The 25304-nt window shown below is 32.7% G+C and overlaps 1 protein-coding gene and 1 long non-coding RNA gene across 2 annotated transcripts in view; one reads left to right on the top strand and one right to left on the bottom strand.

Moving 5' to 3' along the window:
- LOC148602423 (uncharacterized) overlaps positions 1–3703 on the bottom strand; it is a 22888-nt gene extending 19185 nt beyond the window's left edge. Inside the window, exons 1-2 of the long non-coding RNA XR_015916449.1 lie at positions 3587–3703; positions 2269–2670 (exon numbers count right to left, since the gene is read on the bottom strand). This is a non-coding gene — a long non-coding RNA (uncharacterized LOC148602423). The remainder of the gene's footprint in view (positions 1–2268; positions 2671–3586) is intronic.
- Positions 1–25304, top strand: part of LOC148602422 (galanin receptor type 1-like) — a 26523-nt gene extending 1219 nt beyond the window's left edge. Inside the window, exons 2-5 of the mRNA XM_088552139.1 lie at positions 2169–2522; positions 9898–10033; positions 17823–18058; positions 23470–25304. Coding sequence (XP_088408265.1) covers positions 2178–2522; positions 9898–10033; positions 17823–18058; positions 23470–23907 — 1155 coding nt within the window. The 5' untranslated portion in view covers positions 2169–2177 and the 3' untranslated portion in view covers positions 23908–25304. The remainder of the gene's footprint in view (positions 1–2168; positions 2523–9897; positions 10034–17822; positions 18059–23469) is intronic.

The following is a 25304-nucleotide window of genomic DNA, read 5'->3' as shown; positions in this document are numbered from 1 at the left end:
TCCAAATTAACACTGATTAGTATCAACAACATGTACTTTTTCCAAAGTCAAAGTATTTATAGAACAGCCATATGTGTTGTAAACAAGTACAAAAGATGTCTTGTTAAAAGCTACAAAACGCTCTGATTTTTTATAATTGCTTGCATGCACAGAAAATAATTAACTTCATATTCAACTGGCAATGACTTAAATAACTGGTTATGTATAATATTTATAGACAAGATTATGAACTGTCATGGATGGACAGTATTGAAAATGGTTAAATTATAAGTCTTGGTTTTTATGTACAAAATGCATATTAGAAAGAACATCCTGGTTCTCAATTTTTACTATAAAAGTAATAGTTTTGTTTCCATGCAGATGATGTTTTTGCTATTACAAAAAAACTAAATGTTTTTATAGAGTAACGTCCAATTTTATAAAAAATTAAACTTTTAAAAGTATTACTTTGCTTTGATAAAACGTGTTGGCTAAAACAGCTTTTTATATGCCAATGTAATAGAAATCCTGACAACCATCTAATCAAGATTCTCAGTGAAACACCTGAGCCAATTGATTAACATGTATTGTTCTTGAAATCATGCTATACAGGTGCTTTAATACGATGGTATATAGTAATTATAAACCTTTACTCACAATACTGTCTTTATGAATAGATGTCTTTTCAATAATAAAAATTGCCTTTTATAATTATTATATTAACGGAAGATAACTGCGCTCTGCTAAGTAGATGATAAACTAAACAGAACATGAATATATTGAATATTAATGTCTAGTTTTGCTCATGCAGCTGAAATGAATTTATGCAGATGCGCCAAATTTGTCAGACTTTAAAGGATGGGTTGTGATCACGCTTAAGTACTTTACTCCCACCGCATTGTTCGCGCCTGTCCAAAGTCAGGAATTTTTGGCATCTGTATGTCTTATTTCGTTTTCACCCTTAGTTTATTTTTTATGTTACTTTAGTATGTAGGGGCAACTCTTTCGCTGTACCTGTGTATAATGGTGATTTTGGACCAGCTGCAGCTTGCCTTTTGGTCTGATTGTTTCCTAGTCGTTCATTGAAGACCAATGAATGGCTTTGGACTGACATTTTCATCTATGTGGGGTCGTTGACTCTTTGAAATGTTCACTAATTTTATTCATTGTATAAGTAGTACGAGGTTAACGTCAACACAAATAAAAAATTTGTGAAATTGTTTTATAATGGTCTGAAAGGGCTTAACATGTTCTCTTCGGGGCAGAATTTAATAGAACCCAAATATAAACTATTAATTCATATGTGTTGAAAAGTCTGTTAAACTATTTAGTTATAAATACCATATAATTACCATAAAGCAATATTAACAATGGTCTAATATTCACCCGTCAATATTTATTCTATTTTAATGTGGGTTTAATACTGTCGTGGAAATTAAATTGTCGATTTACCAAAGCAGTGAATGATACATAAGGGTACATTGACACTTGTAAAGATGTTTTAATTATCAGTGCTTGTTTTTGTTTCACGTAATTGTATGATATCGAACTCGGCATCGTTTAATTGCTCATTAAATCTTGTTATAACGACTTTACCACAGACGCCGACTGTTTTAATGAACAGAGTTAGGTTCTGTAAGTTCGCTTGTTAAAGGTTAAAACATGCTTTTGCCGTCCTTGTTTTATTTATTCAGCAGCATATTGGAACATTAGTTTCCGATTCTGCAGGTGTTTCTTTATTGCTTTGGAGAGTTTAAGTATCTCTTAGTTTTGTTCATTTGTTTTAATTGTCTCATCAAAGAAAACCTCCTGATCTTTAAAACAGAGCCACTTGTGATGTTGGATCATGACAGACAGTCAATTTAGCAATAACAACAACATATGTACTCATATTTTGTTCGAATAACTAGACAAATGATATCAAAGAGACGGCCACTATTCGTTTATGTTTCAATTATGCATATTCCATGACACTTGTACACAAATTCACGTAAAGACTGTAAGGATGGACTTTGTTACGTAGACAAAAAATTAAAGTATTGAAACATTATAACTGTTGCTCTCTACCGCAAAAAAGGTAAGGGGTATGTTATAAGACAGAACTGTAAGGGCTTTAGAATAGCAAATAAAGTTCGACCGGCACAGGACATAACTTACACATTTAAGTTCATTCGAGTATTTTTTTGCAGATATATTAAATGTACATCATGAATAACGTGTCTTCAACTTCAACAATTGGAATACCTGCTGGTATAAACGTAACAAATGAAACAAAAGAAGAACACTTACCGGAAGCAGCCGTCGCCATTATTTCAACGGTGTGGAGTCTAATTATACTGACCGGTGTAATAGGAAATGGACTTGTAATTTACATTGTGTTCCGGTATGGTGAACGTTCCATTACCAATGTTTACATAACAAACTTAGCATTTGCTGATTTGACATTTATTTTCTTCGTAGTACCTGCTACATTACTTCATATTGTAGTTCCTACCTGGATTCTAGGCGATGCTTACTGCAAATTTTCTTCTTATATGATATATGTAAGTATAGCATTTACTAATACCTTCAAAGTTATGTTGATATAAAGAAATCACTTAAAAACATGTTCCTTGTTACGTCTCCTTCTATTTAGCTACGTACTAGTACATTTCACGTATGGTACTTATTCCTAAGTATTTGGTTTTTATGCTGCAAATTAAAGGTTACTCCATTACACACGTGTACTGTATAGCGAAATTTGCAATACTTGTAGTATCGGTATTAATATAAACCTTTAACGATGACACTGAACCTGGCCCATAGATTTCCGAGGGTATTCACTACATGAAACCACCAACTATATATGTACCGATATTTGCCAGCTTCATTCCTCGCATTGAACATGCGAGTATAGTAATGTAGCTCCTTTGACATACTGTTATGGAACCGCTGGGGATTGCTTCCTATTTGTACATGTTTGAAAATTTTTGTATGGTTTCCTTCCTAACAATGTGGTTCTATAATGCTGCTAATGAGAGATAACTTCTTGAAACAAGTGTACAGCTTTTACAAAATTTGCTATTTTGGTACTATTATATTTCTTATTTTAACATTTTAATGTTCTATTTTAAATACTCAAACTTTTCTTTATCTAAAGAGTAATCAAGGGACCCAAAATTCTTGCGGATAGCAAGAGAATGTAACCCAGGGACAACGACCAGACATGGAAAACAGACGAACACAACAAAGAAAATAAATAACCAAAATAATACATACAAAGTAAGAAAAGTTAATGGGCGACTCGGACTCTATTAAGCAAAGGGACATGGACCAGGTGCACCCGTAAGAATGGAATATTTTCTTATTTATATAAAATACAATGTACCATTCATTTCTTCATACATATTTTGATATACAGAGATAGTCGCTTGATCATCTTCTTAAAATACTTAAAATCATATTAAGTTTCATGTTACGATAAAGATCACTTTTTTAATCACGAAGGGTGTAAAATTCAATAGGGCATTTTTACAAAATAAAATAGAATGAAACAAAAATGACAATAGATAAAAGTCAAATAAAAAAAATCACAAATTAAACCAAAGGTTCACTCATACACAAATACCTGAGCATTGCGTTCATTACCACTGCATATATTCCGGTACTAAGGATGAATAATGCAAGCGTTTGTAGGCTCTCGAAGATGTTCTAAGTATCAAACAATAAAAAAACAACTCTGACCATCGAAAGATTTACTCATAAAGAACGATAATATTTGTCTCATGAACAAAACAGGGACGTAAAAACAGTAAACAATGCTTTTAATCAATAACTTAAAATTAATCAAATTTAAATATAAAAAAAGACATTGTATTAATTAAATATTGATTAAAAAAGAAGTTAAGGAAAATAAAGAAAAAAGTCATTACAAAGGAGTGTAGTTAAATGTATATAGATATATAATAATCTAATCACTAGTCTTTATTATGAAATCAATCATTAACTACGTACAAGTGCACAATTAAAGAGGTGAATTGTCTATTCTAAATGACCCCAATCTTAAAACTACGAATAGTAAGTGCATTTATAGCGTTGAAAAAAGATTAAAGCAATTACAACAGTCTATAATTACATTCTGTGCACTGTGTTTTTTTATCTAACCTTTATTGAAAATCTAATTGATGACATTATACGCAAGCTTGCTCTCAGCTAACCCAGACTCTAATATTCCCTAGGTATTATCAGTTTTAATCAGCAAACTTAACTTTTACCTCGATCATCAAGCAGCTCTGTCAAATAGTAGTTCAGTGATACAGAAAACAAGTTTAGATGAGCGAGAGATATCTTGACAGTAACACGGCGCTAATTCAAACCTTTTCAACTTATCGATTAAAGCGGAATCATGTCGTCAGCCATATTTGAATTTACTTTCAATTTGAAATTGCTCCCATTACGAACATTATGTCGACTGAATATGTTTGTAATGGTTTGGGTTTTTATTACATCCTTTTGATATTGAAAAGTCGGAATTTATTGGCAATTAATGACATATCTGTGAGATTAATACAATGAACGAGGAAACTTTACAGAAACTGTGCTTTATAGATTGATATGTTTGTACATATGCATTTTTTATTCCATAAAAGTATAATGTATATAATGAATTCTAGCGATTTTACTTTCTTGATAACTGATATTTTTAAACAAACTTGAATCTTGTCCATATCATCCTATTTAATTTTGATTTTTTTATCATTATTATAGTACCTATCCAAATATAGTTATGTTTTATGTAAAATCTTAAGCTTAATTCAAAAAATAAAATCCAAATCCTCGTCATATTAAATATCCCAGGCACATATCTAGGATAAATATTCTCATCTTTATGGTGTATTCATCTGCACCACGGCAACCGATAGTTTATAGTGTCACAGCTTCATTTTAATCTTTTGTCTACCCCGGAGGCGACATTTTATGAGCAACTCGTAACGTGTTTCTGGAAATGAAGAGCACGCTCATCCTACCAGTGCACCAGTTCCATGCTCCAATATTTTTTTGTTGTGGGGTCTCTTTTCTTCATCCGGTAGTTGTCCCTGGATTGATTCTACACTTTTTAAAATATTCTTAGTCTGTTTCCTTAAATATCCTTTTCAAGAGCTTGTTCTATACAAAAACATTCAAGAAATCTGCTTAAATTCCCAGATTAACGAATCTTTTTTCGGTTCATTTTATGAGAAAGTTACATGTACAATCCTTACAATTCTGAAAAGGTACAATGTCCCTATGCACCATTGCCGATTACAATTTATTTCAATACACCAATTCAATGTACGATATTCCACCATTGAATATCCAAAATTAAAAAAGAACCACCCACTATTTTGTTAAAGTAATATTACATTATTATTAATTCAAATGTCATTTTTGTATCTGTATTATCTAAGTTATTGCTTTCGATTCAACACAATCTTGTTCAATAACTAAAGACAGTTTTAAAACTGAAAGCTTTTATCCCCATTTTGCCAATAGTCAAGTTCACTACAGAAAGTAATGTTTCCCGATTCACTTACTGTGATAACTGTATGCAGAAAGCAGAAAGAACTATGCTTGAGGAATAGATTGTAAGATACATAGAAATACTGGTACAGAACATATAATTGTACTATTGTACTGTCATCGTCATTGAAACGTGACAAGAATATAGCATTTTTCAGCAGTGCCAAGTTTCGCTAACAACTATACTGTATATTGATTGTCTGAAAGTTTTGTCGTTCTTTCCATTTATACTTTATTATTTTAGCCCTTGCATCAAAGAACTTGTCGTAACGGAGGTAACATTCTGATTCAAAGTTGCTTTGCTGTGGATTGAAATGCTATCGGTGTTGCAATAATGCTACATAATTTTCAATAGTTTTCTAGTGTGAACAACGTAATATGCCCCCTTCAGTTGCGTAATGTAACATAAATAAATAATGACATTAGTACCATTCTGTGTAAGAATCAGGCAATGGGTGACACATCATTATTCTTAATTAGGTCTTGTTGCCTAAAATATATTCATTACATCTAGGAAACAAGTGAAAAGCTACTTACATTTATCCTGAAGAATCTGTGATGTACTTGTATTTTAATTAATTTTATAAGGAAAAAGTGTGAGAAAATTTTCCCGCCATTTTTCCATAGTGCATTTCATCTAAATTTTACCTATCACTATCTTAAGCGAACAATCTAATGGTTATTTCAGATATAAATACTTGGTTAATGCAATAAAATATCTGCTTTGTTTTTTTTTCTTCTTGTGCCACACCTTATACATATTTTGCCCGATTCTTGGACGGAGAAGTACTTAACATTTTTTAGAATTTCTAGTAATCAAGGAAAACATTTAGCCCTCACAAATATGAGAACGTATTTCCATGTTTATTGTTTTTGCTAGAAAGACTGAATTTGCAACAATTTACATGTAAATTTACACGCAAACTAGTTTATTACTCTATTGATTGCCTAAGTAATTGACAGTACTGGGGCCAACTTGGGTGGTGTGTAAAACAGATAAAGATACAAGAATAACGACAGCTTGTACCTGTTACAATTGATGGAAAATCATCATTCAGATAACATCCCGCAATGATTTGTTTCATACATGTTTAAATAATTGTGTTCCTTTTTTCTTTCCTGGCGTCTTTTTTTCAAACCAAGCGAATGGATGAAAATTAAAATGAGATTTGATATTAACTTAAAAATTATTATTATTGTTTATGTTTTTAAATAATTAAGTTAAAAACTCCGGTACGCTCACACGAGATGTGTGTGCACTCAAATAGGATGATCGTGTAAACACACGAATCCGCAAGTTAAAAACATCGAGAACTTTTTTTAGTATCTGTTGTAGAACAAGTTTGTAATTTCATGCACACCTCTGTTTATACTATATAAGGAAGCACTCAAAATATATTTGATATAATTATATAACGCCAACTAAACCACTACAGTTATTTTAGGTTCATTCACAAGCTTAAATCGTTGTTCTGCAAGATTCAATGATTGAAATTTCAATTGTATAGGACTAACCTCCCCCCCCCCAAAAAAATGAATGAAAATAAAAAAAAATAAAATCATAAACAAGTTAAAACCAATGAAAAACCAATGCATTGCGGTCTTTTGAAAAACAAATTCACATTTGAGAAAATAGTTTCTAATGTAGTCGTTTTGACTTATTTGTAAGAGTAATCAATTGAACCAAGGTTCTAGCGGTAATCAAAAGAATGTCATCTGGGGACAAAGTCATGGCAGGGAAAACAGACATACACAACAAAGAACATAGAGTAACTAACATAATACATACAAAGTAGCAAAAGGAAATGAGCAACACGGACTCCTCTAAAAGCGGGGGCATGGACCAGGTTCACCGGTAGGGAAAGGGATAGTTAAATTGAAATGTTTCAATTTTAAAAGAATATCTTCATCCTTGAAACTCACCATCGTACCATCGTAACTACTTCGACTACTATAATTTATATCATATTAATACGTAAAACTGGTATCAAACATGCCTGAACTGATCAAGACGAATGAACCATTCTCAGGAAATATCATCGACATATTCCAATTATGGTAGCTACAAACTTTATGACGCACAAATGGCTTGATATAAAAGAAATAAGTTTATTTGTTAACACGAAGACAACATAATTAAACCATTGTAAATCCCACAGAAAAATTACAACCTTAAACTTAATTGTGATCCTGGGACTATTTAATTGTGATACGGCATCCTGGGACTATTTAATTGTGATACGGCATCCTGGGACTATTTAATTGATATTCGTAATAGGATCGGTGATTTTGTAATGTTACATACACAACAAAGAAAAAGAAGCGTCCCGTTTTGTAAATTAACTATTCACTTCACATTTCGTTCGACATTTTTGACTTGTAACATTAAGTCATAAAGCTATTCGTACTGACTTCAATAGCTAGTAATTCACATATTCTGATTTAACGTATCCAACTTGCCAGGTGTAGTATAGTTACGTATGGAACTATTCAACACTCATTTCGTATTAAGAACTGTAAGCGGATACTGGTTATAATTCAATGAAAGTTCCCGACATATTACAAATCATGTCCTCTTCAGAATCTTATATGACCATTTCCGTAGTAATCTAACGGTGGTAAAAGCAAGTCTTGTAATTGTAAACATACTTAGTTCGGGAATGTACTCCTGCTTGCTTGTGTCTTGAATATAAAAATTCCCTGTAACATACACATTAACAAAATATATACATATGAAGTTATATGCACTGTTGTTTTAGATATTTGGGTCTAAATTATCTATTTTAAAAGCAGTTTACTTAGAATACATATTACAAATCGGCGGGTATTTCTAGAAAAGCAGAAGACGCTTACCCTACCGGTGCACCTGGTCCATGCTCCCAGTTTTTACTGGAGTCCGAGTTGTATGTATTATTTTTGTTACTTTATGCTCTTTGTGGTGTTTGTTTATTTTCCTTGTCTGGTCTTTGTCCCTGGATTACATTCTAGGCCATTTTCCGATAGAATTTTGGTTCGTTTGATTACTCTTACAAAAAACAACGGAACTAGACCATTTTCCGCAGGTTTATGACCACGAGGAGGCCCAGTTCCGAAACCTGTTTCAATGATCAATGTTGTAGCACCTGTCGAACTTGACGATTGGATGCTACTCACTTGTAATGTGACGGGAGTGGCTGTCGTAACACCAGTCGAACTTGACGCTTGAATTCTACGCACTTGTTATGTGACGTGTGTCGCTGTCGGAGCACCTGTCGAACTTGACGATTGGATGCTACTCACTTGTAATGTGACGGGAGTGGCTGTCGTAACACCAGTCGAACTTGACGCTTGAATTGTACTCACTTGTTATGTGACGGGTGTCGCTGTCGGAGCACCTGTTTTCGTTCTCTGTTTTTTGTGGAGATTCACATTGAACAGTTTTTGTGTTGTATCTTGTATTTCATTATATCGACTACATTGTGTATATTGACAGTTACGTATTTTCACGTTTTGGCCAAGTACTTGGAATTGGTTGTCTATAAATTGTCCTCCCATTTTGATTTTCCGGTATTTTTGTCAATATTCAACCATTACCATATATTGTATTTCGTATGGTAGCGCAAAATGGTTGTCGATAAAGGACTAAAGGTAAAAACGCAATTTTTCATTTACAAAATGCAACAAATGCGCTTTCAGCCATTTTACAGCTTAAAACAAAAACATATTTACGCGGAACTCACTGTAGAGTTGTACAAAGTTAATTTGTATTCATTGTAGAGAAAATGCTTTTAGTTCGAGCCTGAAACGAGTATAGATAGCTTTTGTGGACAATGCATTTCATAGCTTAAAATAAAATATTTTGCGTTACGTTTATGATCATAATTATAGAATTAATTCACAACGTATTTAAATGTCTAATTATAGTATTGACTCGTTAATATATTCCTGTGAACAAAATAGTTGGAATGTTTTTCTATGTACTTTTAAGATCAGCGTAATATACTGTATGATATGATGATGCAATTTGGCTCAGACTTAATTAAAACTAAGTTTAAGGGAAAAATTAGGTGTGAAACTTAATAAACTAGAAAGTCAAGGCTACAGAAATAAAAAAAATCCACTAATAAACAGCGTAAAACCCTTGTTTCGTATTATTCCTATCGAAAAATCGAGTTATTGTTCTCGGGTTTTTGAGTTTACAGTAGTTTCAGACTCTACTTTAAAATCATCAGAAAATATCAGGCGTCAAACATCATTCATTTTTTCAATTATTTTTTTCACTTTCTTAAAGTATCAAGCATAGTTTTTAAAATGCCTTTGACCAGAACACTTGTGTAATATGCAGGTTCACCATTTTATAAAATTGTTATGCCACTCAAACCAACTACCATCATATTACAGGTGACGTTACATGCCACGTGCTTGACATTATCAGCGATGACTATCGATAGATACCATGCAATTGTTAACCCGATACAATCAATGAACTGGAGATCGACTCGGGCATCTTCGTTGGTCAGTCTTGGCGTTTGGGCAGGTTTGTAGTTAACTAAATTTATACCCCAAAAAAAACCAAATAAACAAACAAACAAACAAACAAAAACAAAAAAATCAGTTTGTGCACAGTGTTATCTCATGTCACTATTATATTTCATGATATGTGCAATAAGGATTATATCATAATTTTTCATACATAAAGAAGTAAATACAGCAGTTTTGAATATCTGATAAAATCTTAAAAGTTTTGACGCCACACCCTTTAGGCTAAAAACCACTAATTCCACTTCCCATAGGCTTCTATGCTAATTTCACAATATTCAATGGCTTCTCTGGACTTTACCTTAACTTTAACCTGCAGATGACTATATATCAGCATGATTCTACATATGTCAGAATGTCACAATCCTCAGAATGGCATGTGGGGTTAGCAGACTTGCAGTGCAGTACTGGTCACCGGAAGTGAAGGGTCTATAAATAGCATGGGAAATCCCAGTGTTTTCACAAGATAGGGGTATATTTAAAAATCATTATGGAGATTAGGCTTCACATCACAAGAAGCAAAATGCACCTATAAAATGTACAGAAATGTTTTTCCTTTCAGAAACTGTTTAAATTTTTAAAATAAGATGAGAACTTTTTTCACAGCACTATGAGGAACAGGGGTAATTTCTGCGTAGGACTATTTTTGCGTACGTTCCAAATGCTCACTGGTTGAATTGGTGGTCTGTAACCTTTATCACACCCCTGTTTCACATTGTTAACCTTTACCACGCCGCTTTATCGCGTCCCTTCTCAGAGATCATCATTTTCTTTCCAGGAACTTTCAGACATTCTGCAAACCTCTACCGATTTTAATATATGATAAAGAGCATATTACATGGTAAAACCTGTATCATATGTCTTATCACCCTCGATCAATATCAATCAGCGGGCCAGACGCCTCCGTGCTGATATTGATATTCCTAGGTGATAAAGCAAGCATGTGCTTTTTAGACTTAATTCTCTATATCCTTTTTACTGCATTTTAGGATATTCGTTGTTTTCCAGAAGTATTATTCATTCAATTTATAATTGAATTTACACATAAAAAATTCTTGAAAAACAATGTGATCCTTATTATTCAAATCATATACCAATCTGCAAATAAGTACACCATTTTGTTTATATAAGAACCTTCTTACGTGAAATCAACAATACAAGGACACAATTTTAAAATTGTATTGAAAGTATTGTCATATATTAAGTCAGGCATATGACGTCTAAGTTGATAGAGAGTCTACCATCAGGTTATCATACGAAATATGATTTCAAAGAAAACAGGGGATACTGACAGACATACCTACATTTCTTTTGAAAAGTTTTTGTTCGTAGGATTTAAATTTTAATGGTTATTGTAGTCCACTAAAATCTGGCAATGAAATTCCCTAAATTGAATCCAATTTTTCATTACAAACTGTGATAACCTAACGAAACACTTGAATATAAAAACCATACGAACAAGTACACTATTGAAAGAAAGTACGAAAATGAATTAACATGTACAAACGACCGAAATTCAATCACAATATGTATATTGAAATAATTCATTTACATGTATCAATATGTGTTGGTTTTTTTTCGACGAAAATACTTACACATGAACATGCGTTTTCAATACTGACGGCCAGTCAGACACTGACCATTATACATTTTAATGTTTAATCAGATTGAAGTCCCAGTTAAAAATATATATTGAAAAAACAAAAAGAACAAGAAAAACATATTTTTAAAATGGTTACATAATTAGGCACAATGGTACAATTTGTGTACACATTGTAGCAACTGAAAGAACAGGAACAGTTACAAATGCCTTGGTGTGTAATTCTGTTGTAAGCATAAAATTGAAATATTGAAAAAGTAGCTGACAATTTGAATGAAGACAAATGACAAAATTACCAAACTGATTAAGTTAAGACAATTACCAGAAGGAAAGTCCGTATAACAATTGTAATATCAAGACACAACGCGGAAAGTTGGAAACCAACACAAAGAACCAGATGGAAAATATCCTTGAAAACAGCCCGTTCGTATCATTGTTCATGCTTCTTTGAAAAGTGTGTTTATTCAAAGATTTTGACATTTGTGTGTCGATAGTTCATCACAGATTTAATGAAAATTTGCTTTTCGTTGTTAATTTAATTCGTGTTTTTCCTGGACCCCCCCCCCCAAAAAAAAAAATACAAACTAATATTAAAAAATGAAATTCTACTTCCTTTAAACAACTTTTTATGTACCACATAAACATGTATCTTGACATCTTAATTGAAGCTCATCTTACTCTGTGTGAGATTACATCAAAGAAGCTCGACTAACCACATCATTTGTTATGGGCTTGTCTTATTGTATTTTACTCCTTTGTTTAACTGGAAATGAATCTTTAAGTTTAAAATCCATTCCTTGACTTTAGTAGTGCATCTTTTTTATGCCACTGTATAACAAAAAAAGACATGCATAACGATCAAATGTGACACTCACATAATCCTTGTAATCCAAGTACCACTGTTTTTATCATGTTTCATCTAGAGATCATACAGTTAACGAGACACGGTTACAATTATGCATGTAGTTATACAGGAAATACTTAAAACAAATCTACAGGGATATAATGGAATTTTGTCATGTCATTTAAACTTCATATACCATCCATGTCTTAACGCTGAAATGAAAATGTCATTTCTATTCCAGTATCTCATGATAAGAAGTATTGCTTTTTGAATCGAGTTACGTTTTATACTTTATGCGTCCTTGCAATACTTAAACTTTTATAAGCAGTTATCTTGTCTCCTATTCAAACTTTTCGATCCCATTTTATGTTTTCCAAAGCAAGAACAAAGTTTATGTTGTGTACGAAACAAACATTTCAAATAAACGTATATACATGTACTATACCGATTTCTATTATGGTTCACAGTAATAAGAATTTTGTAAGAATCACAGAGTATATAAAAATAAAATCGAGTAAAGTTAGCTACATAAAAGCTTTCACACATTCAAGGAATAAGATACACATTCACACGTTGAAACAAAAAATAATTCCGAATTGATTCAGGTCATTCGGAAAGACTTTCAAAGAAGAAAAATGACAATGGAAAATATATACAAGTCCTATAACGTTCTTCAATAATTAGATAAACTTTACATATTTTTCATATTCAACAGACAACCCCTTATTGTAATTTGATTTTTATTTATTCATTTAAGAAATGACTGCTATAATTTTTCGGTCTATGAAGAAATAACCTCAATGACGTAGCAGGTTATTTTAACCTCAGTGCGTAGCAGGTTATTTTAAGTGTGCACAATGGGCATTGTGGTTATTTCAAATTGACCGAAAAAAATATAAACAGTCATTACTTATCATTTAATTTTAGCACAAACATTTAACGATAAAACATCAAAAACGTTTGATAACGTCACAATCACATAACAAAATCTGGTCTATGAAATGATGGACACATTTTTTCTATCCAATCAGAAAGCCTGTTACATCTGAAATTAAAATATTTAACGAAAAAAAAAGGTTTTGTCTGACATAAGAGGAATTTAAACACTTAAATGAGACAGTTTTCTCAAAAACTGAGTTTAAAAAATAGCCTGTTAGACTTGCAAATGATATCACCTTCGATCAAAGGTTGTTTTATATCAAATGATACCACCTTCGATCAAAGGTTGTTTTATATCAAATGATACCAACTTCGATCAAAAGTTGTTTTATATCAAATGATACCACCTTCGATCAAAGGTTGTTTTATATCAAAAGAAAATATCTTTATTCATGCTAAGGAAGTAGTTAACATAGCTTGTTTTGTATTGGCTGAGACAGAGCAAAAGGAGCAACTTTTACATTTGTGTGTGTATATATATTGTGTATAGTAATCGACTGGATTTATTTTAGTACCTTCCACTTTGTTTTTGTGCAAATAAGATATTATGAACCTAAGTGATACGCGTCTCAGGGGAATAATCATTACTTTTTTTTATATTTCAAAGCCTTAACACTTAACTGTTGTTTTCTTTTTCAAATATGTTGACTAAAATGAAGAGAGTATATTAAGATAATTTCTGTATAAAGGTTACTAGTATTTTATAACACTTTTCCAATTTGTGATCGTAGATTATTACTTTAAGTGACAACGTTTGCCTCTGTATCCTCAGTTTCTTGAAGCATTTTTAAAGTTAAGACGATCGATTTGATCTTTAAATGCGGTAAAAGTCGTTCCTAGATGGTTGAATTCCATGATGATACAAAGTGTTCAATTTACATTCTCTATATGGATGATATTATTCAGATAGTAAGAATTAAATGACACTGGAAAATCACTTAACTAAGCTTAAAACTAAATGTCGAATGATTGATAACTAGAATTTCAAATAACTTGGATGTAACAAAATTGTCGATTTATGCACTAAACTCACCAGGAAACATTTGAAAATTAATCTGTTCGGATAAAATAACAACTAATCCCTTCATTCAACTCTCTGATCACGTTTTTCTTCTTGTGAATGTCACTCAATTTAAATTTTATTTTTCAAATCTTAGAAATAAGGATAGTAACTTTAGCCTAATGCAATAAAAATCTGTTATAATCTGTTTTAAACTCATTTTAATTGGAATCTTTTTAACTTACATCACTACGAAAGATATAGAAAGAATCTATTCAGAGAATACAGAGGGATTTAAACACGACCAATGTCATAATATGTCATAGTTTTTTTAATGACCTATGATTATAAATACTGCTAATACATGTAGTTGTAATAATATGGATTATATCACATTCTTCTGCATATTTGTAAATAACACATACGACTAATGAGTACTGAATGAAAATATAGACACAGAATAACAAACAAGTTTCTTTGTAACCCCAAAAAGGGGGTGTTCACAAAGATCGGGAAGAAAAGTAGAACTATAAATAATCATTTACTCCATGACACTTTGTTTTGCAATCATTAAATCTACCTTTTCAGAAAAAAAGCTTTATACTATAAGGCTACAATTCCTTAACAAAAAAATTGTCATCTCATAGTGTGATGTTTGTTTCATTTTATAAGTCATAGTTCATATTTTTGACAGAGGATTAGTTTAGATACACAATAAAACATGTTATCATAAATTGACATCACTGACTGATTGCGAAAATAGATTATCAATTACTCTTGTCACTCGACTCATTTTTATCTCTCGACATTTCGACTCGAATAGGAAAAGCGACTTTTTAAAGACATTCGAGAAGAACTTTGGTTTAAGGTATCCGACCGGCTATGTAGAAATAGAGCAATAACACTATTTGTAATAAGGAATCTAAATGTAAGAATGATTTCAAAAATTCTTGCTTTTTTCGTTTTTTTGTTTGTTTGGTTGGTTTTTGTTTGTTTGTTTGTTTGTTTGTTTGTTGTTATTTTTATGTTAATTTATTTATTTATATATTTATTGTTTCGTTTTGTTTTACTTACCTCGAATCTTAATGTTAATATTTGAAATAATTCTGCCGTATATGCTACGGGTTTCGGAACTTTGATAAATGTTAGTTTTCAAGAGTGTAACAGAAGTTTTGTCCTATAGCTAGTTCTTAATTGCAACAGAAAATAAAAGTAGATTAAATATGTTAAACTTATTTAGTTAGGGCGATCAAGTCTAAGTTACTTTTATCATTTAATTTTCTCTTACAAATTCATTAAAAGCTGAAAAGACTATGCAAAACACGAATAAGAATTAACGAAGCTGCTTCATGTAAATGTCATACCGTGTTTCCGGCTTTATATAGAATAGCTCAATGTCATTAGGCGTCATTTGTTAAAAGATGAGTTTTAATTTTTGTTACAAATTAGTGACGATCTATTACAAAATACTTGATAATTCCACATCAACATTCTGCTTAAGAAATTCTCTATTATTATTGGCAAGATACACAGTCTAAACTTAATTTAAAATTATTTACTGATCAATTTACATTTGCATTACCAGCATGAAAATCTATAAATGAAATTTATGGGTTTGCATGCTTAATGTTGATACCTTTAATATATTGCTATTGTTACGATATTTCATCTTTTTTTTTATTCCGCATTCAAGCTTCCCAAAATGATTTGAGGTAATAGATGCGTTTACCGAGTTTACCGAAAAATGTTTTGGGCACATTGGAAACTTATTTCGGCTAGTAAAGGATCTTAATGAGTAATGGAAATGAAGAAACACAAGTAAATTATTCACTTAAATAAATATCCATATTGAGCAATAAAAATATCGTTCACTATTGGAAACATCATTTCTCTATTCGCTACACTGCTCCATCGGATCAAATTGATACAGGGAATGTAACGTAAACTTGTAGAAGGGTGTGAAAAATTCCCAATGATGTTAGAACTATCAAATTTGCGATGCACATTTTTGGTTGTTCCTCCGCGGGACTCGAACTCGTACCGCTGTGACATCTATGGCAACACCGCCTGCACAAAGTCCAGCGCCCTAGACCACTCGACCAGCTAGGCTATATAAAAACATAGCTTTCGCTAGCCGGGTCATTCCTCCTCGTAGGAGTAATCTAGGGCTCTAACTTAGTACACGATGTATGGTAGTACGGGACAGTTCATCTAGGTGTTTTGAAATAACAGATTGATTGATTGTTGAGGTTTAACGTCCAAGCAGCAATATTTTAGCTATATTCAGACAATGAACATGAAATGGATGATAAAATGAACATGAAATGATGATGATGAAAAAAATGGGATGGGACACAAGGACAACAGGGTGGACAAATTTTGATTGCCACAAGAAAAAGAAAGGGATGAGTAGGATCGGGTAATTTAGACTCCTGTGTCGGAACGCAAAGGTTCCCACACCTATCGAATACCACAGCAGGGTTCTTTAACGTGCAAGGAATGTGACTTCTTTCCCAACACGGTGCACCACTATGGTTTGCGGTCAGGTTTTCCGTATTATAGGCTGACAACCCTAGCATGTAACACGCCAGGGGTACCCCATTCCACCTCCTGGGGCACACATCCCAGTTGCTCTAGGCAGAGCGCCTAGCCCCGGCTAGGTTTCTGAGCACTATTCAGTTGCCTTTTACGACAAGCTTAGGGCTGCTGCAGGCCTATTCTTTTAACACCCGGACCTGCACGGGACTTGAATAGAGGAATAATTAATATTACTTTCTCTAATTCGATAATTTTCATTATTAGTTAGGGAAACACTAACAGCATACAGAAGTACAAAAGATATATTAGTAATTAATTGACAACTAACACCTTATGGTGAAATGACAATCAAGGGAACCAAGGTTATAGCGGTAGTCAAAAGAATGTAATCCAGAGACAAAGACCAGACATGGAAAACAGACATACACAACAAAAAACGTAAAGTAACTAAAATCATACATACAAAGTAACAAAAGCAAATGAGCAACTCGGACTCTAAAAACTGGGAGCATGGACCAGGTGCACCAGATGTACATAAACCCACAAAAAGATGTTTTTAATGTAGTTAAAAAAAAGTTATGATCAAAATTTCAAAATATGCGTTGTGAATGTTCTAACAATATCAAGTTGGAAAAAAAGACTTTAAAACATTTCTACTTTTAGCAATGGAAACTATCAAAATTCATGGAACATGCCCTTAGAATACTAGTATCTATTTCTCACACTGAAAGAAATGAATGACTTCCAACTATTTACTGTAAACCATTGCAGTATACCAAGCGCATCCGTGCTTTGATAATTTATTTATATACATTGTGTATTCATTAACGTATACAGAATTTATAACGTGTTTCTGTCTTTTTCAGTGTCGCTAGCCATATCATTGCCATTTGTATTTTTTCACAAAGTTGTCAAGTGGCAAAATTCCGATACTCTGGACTGTATCCCTGTTTGGCCTTCTGAGATCTGGAATAAAGTGTTTACGGTCGGTGTTGTCTTGACGACATTTATCATCCCACTGACCGCCATTGTAATATGCTATGGTTGTATATTACTTCACCTATGGAATGGTCAAAGAATGAAGCGCTCTGATGGAAACGAGGTTTGTTTTATACTGTAATCTTATCCTGTGGTGTGAGGGTTTCTCGTCGATCATTGAAGACTCCTGGGTGGCCATGAGTTGACATTTTTCATCCCGATGAGGTTGTTCTTTTTGGCATATTCACCATTTCCATTCTTGTTTTATTAATTTTGAGCAGTTATAATAAGTTGACTGCATGGTAACAAGTGATATACGGACAGCGGCTTTTTTTAAACTTACTTGATACGTCGAATAGAATGTGATTTTTAGCACATCTGGTCCAAAGGGCCATGTATATTACTGCCATCATTTAGCTTTCGTCGTCGTTGTTACTTAGGTTTAAAAACTCTTCTCATCTGATATTACTGGACCAATTAAAATCAAACTTGGTATGAATGTTTCTTAGGGTATACTAATAATTTAATGATTATTTAACTTTTTTTTCAAATATCCGTCTACATTGTTGCTTATAAAAACATTTTTTCCAAAAATAATGCTCTTTATAATAATATTTTAAACGTTTTCTTGTCTTTGTCAAAATATATTGCTAAATAGATAAATGAAAGTTTTAAAAATAATTATTCTCACACCCGTTAACGCTGTATGTGTGTCATCGCAGCTAACTTATATATATAACAAAATATGTACGCCTATGTCGTCTATCAAAAATTGATCAACTTTAAGAATTGTTACTGGAAGCTTTCTCTGTCAACCACATGAACGTATTCCGAGTTTGCAAATGATATAAGATTCGAGATAACGCATCTACGTTCAGCTAACTGAAAAACCATTTAACAATTTATAAACCTATCAACAAACAGATTAAAATGCTTCAAAGGAATTATTAACGAACAAAATGATTACATCGACGTTTCGCGCGATGTTCGTTCACATTAGTGTAACATTTCATCATCATAGTATATCTGTGATTACGGCACTCTCTTAGGACAAACTAATTAAACAATTTTTTTTTTTCAGAATCAGTTATTCGGCATTCTCATTGAACTTTCTTCGATTTGTTTCATAGTATACTTTAAACTACTTATTTTATAAAGAGAATGGGTATGGTGTGTTTGTCAAAAAGACAACCCCACCGGGCTGAAAGTTGTCATCTCAAAGCTACCCATTGGGTTTCAAACCTGCATACTTCAGGGCAGTCTCCAGTTCTCCCCAAAACAACATTAACCAAAAGAACAGCGAAATAGTTGCTCCTATAGACTCAAAAAAATAATCTGAAAATGCAAATAAAACATGACATACAAAGGCCAGAAATTCCTGACTTGCGACAGGCGTAACAAAATGCCGCGGGGTTAAAGTTCTTTGGCGTGACCACAACCTCACCCTTTATACTACTAATTTTGTATTAGCAACAGTGAGTACTACCACTTGTAATGTCAGTTTAAAAAGTGTGCTACACAGAAAAGCATGCTTGCAATATGCTTTATTTCTTCATTGATAACATAATTGTCACATTTGGATATTTTTTTTCAACAACCAGTTGGCATTCCAATGGCCACTGACTGAGCTCCTCTCTTAACAGATTTGTTATATATTCATACGAGACTTAATTTCTTCAGAATCTCTTCAAAAATAAAAATGTAAAAGATGCTAAATCCTTTTTGAGGATGTATTTGGTAAATGGTTACCGTCAATATATCCACAAGAGCTCAGGGATAAAAGAGAATACAGAAACAGCATGTTCTGTATCTTTTTATGACCTACATCCCGAATTTGGCAACAGTGGTCATCGCAGCACTAAATTTTATGATAAAGAAGACGACTTTAATTTCGATATCATAAATTTTCCATACCTGTGCAGCAATATGCCTTCATCACCTGCATATCTGACTGCCTTGAACGCCATAAATATCTGCTTAACAGACTCCTGAATCAGGGGTTTAAGGGAATACGTCTCAAAAGGTCTCTGACTAAATTATTTTAAAGATATAAGTCTTTGGTTGAAAAACGCTTAATGAGTTTTTATATATATATATATATATATATATATATTTTTGTAAATTGTTATTTCTGCTGACGTGACTGCTATTTTACCGATTATAGACGCAATTGCGTGAAAATGCTATTTAATCACCACTGGTATATTTAAGCTGCGATGGAAGAGAAAGATTTAGTGCGCTGTAAAACCTAAATTTAACCCAGCGTTTCGTTTGTAAGGCTTGTACCAAGTCAGGACCATCGCAGTTCCAGCAATTCCAGTGGTTTATATCTATATTGCCAAAGTTATTTTGGACTTGAGTTGATAATGAATCGGATTATTGTTCGGCAATTTTGTTGTTACCCTGATTAATGTATGACTCAGATAATTGTGAATACATACAATTACTATATATATATATACTACAGTGAAACTTCTCCAAACCGGCCACCACTGGGACAAGAAAAAATGGCCGGTTTATAGTGGTGACCGGTTTTGTGAAAAATAGCAATGCATTCTAACAGCTGTTTCCTTTAATGTGTTCTATAATCCTACACCTTGTCAGTTTGTTGGTCGAGACATGTATAATGCCAATTTAAAACTTTTTATTACATTTCAAAGCTTGCATCATTTGTAAATGATTTGATTTACAAACGGTACTGCCGACAAAATAATGTTCACGGTTTTGAAAGATCAAAGGGCTATTAATGGTAATTAATTATTTGTATTGTTTCTGTAAATTACATACCAACAAAGTCTAATCATTTCACCCCTATGTTGTTTTGGCGTGGGTACAGGTCACATTAATTGACAGTTAAAAGATCGTAAAGATCGAACTATAAGATGACCCCGCTTGCCTGACGTGTGTACACACCAATTAACAGCCAGCCAGTGACAAAATGTAATGTCTTGATTAAATTTGTTCTTTAAACTACTGTCCCCTTCAATTATCATCTCTCCACTGATGAAATGCAAACCGGTCAGTGAATGAAGTATTAATTACGTAATATTACGTAATCATTTACAGTTTTGTTGACACATTTACAACAGGTGAACAATAACCGGACGGCTGGAATTGAGAGGTTATTTTTATTTGAAATATTTAACTAACCTTAACCTTATAATATGTCCTAGTCATGTATAAAAAATTGTTCTAAAATGATAGATAATTATCAAAATATTAAAATAAATGTTAAATGTACTACCCTTAACAATAACATCTATAACAATAAATGTAAGTTTTTTTAAGCACCAGGGTTATTTCGACTGATTTTCTGACTATCACCAACTGTATTTTTATTTTGCTAGTTACTGTTTTTAAGTCGCATATTTTGTCGGCGACTTCATGCACTCGTAATGTCAGTATTTCACATTCGCATACCATTTGCATAATAATATATCATATTACTACACTACATAATGTTGCTGATCAGTGCCGTTTTTATCGTCATAACATTATAGTTCAAGCTTTTTACGAAATCAAAATGTGCTTCAAAATATCATATACAGGCGTTCTACGTGTGGTTTTTTGCTTGTATGAGAACGGGAAGTTTGCTTTAAAAGATGAAATGGTCAGTTAGCATTGCGATTACCACGTTTCCGATTCAGACACAGGGGTTCATTACAATTAAATTCATAGTTCGTATTTTACAATTAGCGACCTTGAAGACTTCAGACTTTGATTTTTTTCACATATTTATTTTTATAGTTACTGTATTTACTAGATAAATAACATCAGTAACAGAACTATTGGCGAACAACCAAGTTGCCATTAAATTGTGATTTAAACGCCTGACGACGATTCGTGAATCCTTGCTCGTAAAGATTATATCGAAACACTTGTCCATCAATACTTTCTCCATATCAGAAATGACGTTGTGTCCTATATTTTAAATATTCCCATGATACATTTGTTGTTAAATATTGTTTCAATAGTCTTATCGATACATTAGTTGTCAAACATAGGTTATATAGTCTTGTGATGATAATCGATCAAGTGAAACAGAGAAGTAAACAAACAAATAAAAAGCAAACAAAATCAAACACAAAAATATCAAATCAGGCTCTAACACGTCAGGAAAATATTTTAGATGTACTATTCCTTTTACAATTCGTGCAGGTCCGGGTGTTAAAAGAATAGGCCTGCAGCAGCGCTAAGCTTGTCGTAAAAGGCGACTAAATAGTGCTCAGAAACCTAGCCGGGGGCTAGGCGCTCTGCCCACAGAGCAACTGGGATGTGTGCCCCAGGTGGTGGAATGGGGTACCCCTGGCGTGTTGCATGCTGGGGTTGTCAGGCTATAATACGGAAAACCTGACCGCAAACCATAGTGGTGCACCGTGTTGGGAAAGATGACACGTTCCTCGCACGTTAAAGAACCCTGCTGTGGTATTCGATAGGAGTAGGAACCTTTGCGCTCCGCCACAGGAGGCTAAATTGCCTTACCCACCCCCCTTTTTCCAGTGGCAATCATAATTTGTCGACCCTATTATCCTTGTGACCCATCCTTTTTTTTTCATTTCATGTTCATTTTTTCATCAATTTAATGTTCATCGTCTGAATATAGCTGAAATATTGCTGCTCGGACGTTAAACCCCAACAAACAAACAAACAAACCTTTTACAATTATCTACACTGAAAGAGACTTCAGCGCATACTTTTATTATATCTGAAGCTATAAGCTGCAGATATGAATTAAAAACGTAAACCATTAACACAATTTTACAGTTAATGGTTCTAAAGGCTTGGCTTGTCTAATTCAAAACTGATTTTAAAACACGAACATGGACATCTGATAACGTTTCTGAAGAATGTTTATAGTAGCGTTCGTGTAATCAAATTACATATGAATGCGGGGGACACTGCTGTTTACTGTTCTCAATCTCCTTTAGTCATTCATCACTGTTGTCATTAAAAGTCAAAACACTCTTCCAGGCCAATTAACTTAAACTCATCTAGGCAATAAAATTACCATCGTAATGGAAATTAAGTAATGGACTCGACTCGTATAGACGTTGGAATAAAGAATGCCTTATGGTGAAAGTTACGGCAGTAACGTAACCATAAAACCTATTTTAAGGTTATTTAGTAGACATGAACTTGGAATGATACATGTAAAATAAAAGCGGAAGTTCTTTAAAACCAAGAATCTCTGTATGAAATCATTACTTTAAAAGGTTGGTTATTTATTTTAACTACAGAACTGATCGGCTAGGTGTGTATCCTTTAGTCCTCCTTTGACAATTCTTAGTATTCTGGACTTGTATTTTAACTATAATTTCATTTTGTTATTTCTATTAAACAGTAAAACAAACTGTCGTCACTAACGTTGGAAACGTCTGACATGATAAATGTCATAAATTATACGTTAACAAATGATCACAAATCATATATGTTATGTTAAGTGACATCCGGAAATGCTACATTAGTCATTCCCTATGTATATAAGGTTACAGCCTCTAAAATATTTGTACCAAGATTTTTCTTTTCTCTCCACAGAATGAAAACAGTGCATTATCAGTTAAAAATAGTAAACAAATGCGGCAGATGGAAAGAATCAAGCGTGTTACAAGGATGGTGGCCATTGTGGTTATGTTGTTTGCAGTTTGCTGGTTTCCAATACATTTGATAACTCTTTGGATTCAATTCGATCCTAATTTTCCGCGAACAGAGGCCATGCATTACTTTAAACTGTTTGGACATACTTTGTCATATGCCAACTCTTGTGTAAATCCATTCGTTTATGCCTTTGTAAATGATGGATTTCGAAAAACAATTCTTAAGCGGTCGTCTTTTCTGAGTAGGCTGTGCAGCTGTGTCCTAAGTCCGAAACCGAAAAAAGACGAAACACCAATGATTGACAAATCAGTTGAAGCAAGACCTGGGTTAGATGGACAGTCAGATTATATGACAACTCAAACAACCATAACACTATGATATCTATGTACACTTAGTTTAAAAACATTCATATTTTTGTCCAGTGTAGGGAAGGACAAAAGCAAACTTGATAAGGAATATAAACATACAGATTACCAACGCTAATTATATAAATTGATGAAACAAGTACTTGTGTGACAAGAACGCTTATACTTAGCTTTTCTTTATTGTCATCTGTTACATGAAAGTAATTATAATTATGAATTAGAGTTCTGAAACAAAGTCTTACTTCTACCGAAGAGTATAAAGAACTTACGAATATATTGTAAGTCGATTTTCATACATATATTTTAGTTCAAAGTTGAAAGTTCTTATTTAACAATAATATCGAAATTTTGATATTTTATACTCGTAAAAGGAAGGGGTGATAAAGACTCTCATTGGCTTAAATTCTACCAAAATTGAATCATAAAATGATGAAAGATGAAATTGTAAATTTAGAGAATTGAATCTATGACAATTGAGAAAACAAAAATATTAATGATAATGCTTGCATTAAAAGGACAAAAGAGTTGCTTGAATTTGGCAAAAGTTCAGATATGATGAATATATATGTGTCATACATTTGGCTAACAAATGGTGTCCACACCCAAGAAACATCTTCATAATTAGTGAGTACATTCATTATTTCATAGTCTATCAAAAGTTTTTCCTGTGTGAACATAAATTTCTCGATGAAAAGATGTCAGAAAAAAGATAAAAATTTACAATTTTCAACAGTTGAACTAAGAATTGCGGAACATTATTGAAAGGTATCAATTTCTACTTAAGCTGAACTTCAGTCTGTCTGATTTACACCAGATCTGTGGAATTGTTTCCTCGAAAAGAATTTCACGAGTGAAATAAAAAACTATATTATATCAAGTAAAAGCGTGTTTTAGAATTTTTGTATTTTATATTACAGAATCATTTGCAGATGATTCCACATTACCGTTTATGCCATTTTTATTTAAAGAGTTTACAGAATTAAAATGTACTTTTAACTTAATTCGTGACAAATACCACGGACATAGTTTATCAACCGAAACGAAACACTTAAACAGAAATACAAATTGGTAAAACTAAGTATATGGCTTTAAAAACACCTGTCAAGGTAAAATTCACATCCGATAGATTTTAAAGGATTAAATTATATCAGAATTTCTTGAATGTTTTCTTGGATTACTGTTTACAATTTTCCGTTGCACTGTGGCGAAGGCTACGTCGATATCATAATTGTTTATAAAGCTTTCATATCAAGTAGCTGTATTTGTAAGAATCATGCAAGTTATGTTATATGTGATAAACCCAAGAAGGCTACTTAGTTAAATTGTTGAAATTGTATTACGGAATGTATAATTATTCATCCAATCTATATGTGCTAAGGAGATATATCCCACTAAACATCTAATAGTTTC

Source organism: Perna viridis, chromosome 11, assembly GCF_037379345.1.
Source record: "Perna viridis isolate PV_CMFRI_1.1 ecotype Kerala chromosome 11, ASM3737934v1, whole genome shotgun sequence".
Taxonomy (NCBI): Eukaryota; Metazoa; Mollusca; class Bivalvia; order Mytilida; family Mytilidae; genus Perna; species Perna viridis.
Note: the sequence above shows the minus strand (reverse complement) of the source record. Positions and strands in the feature narration are given on the sequence as shown.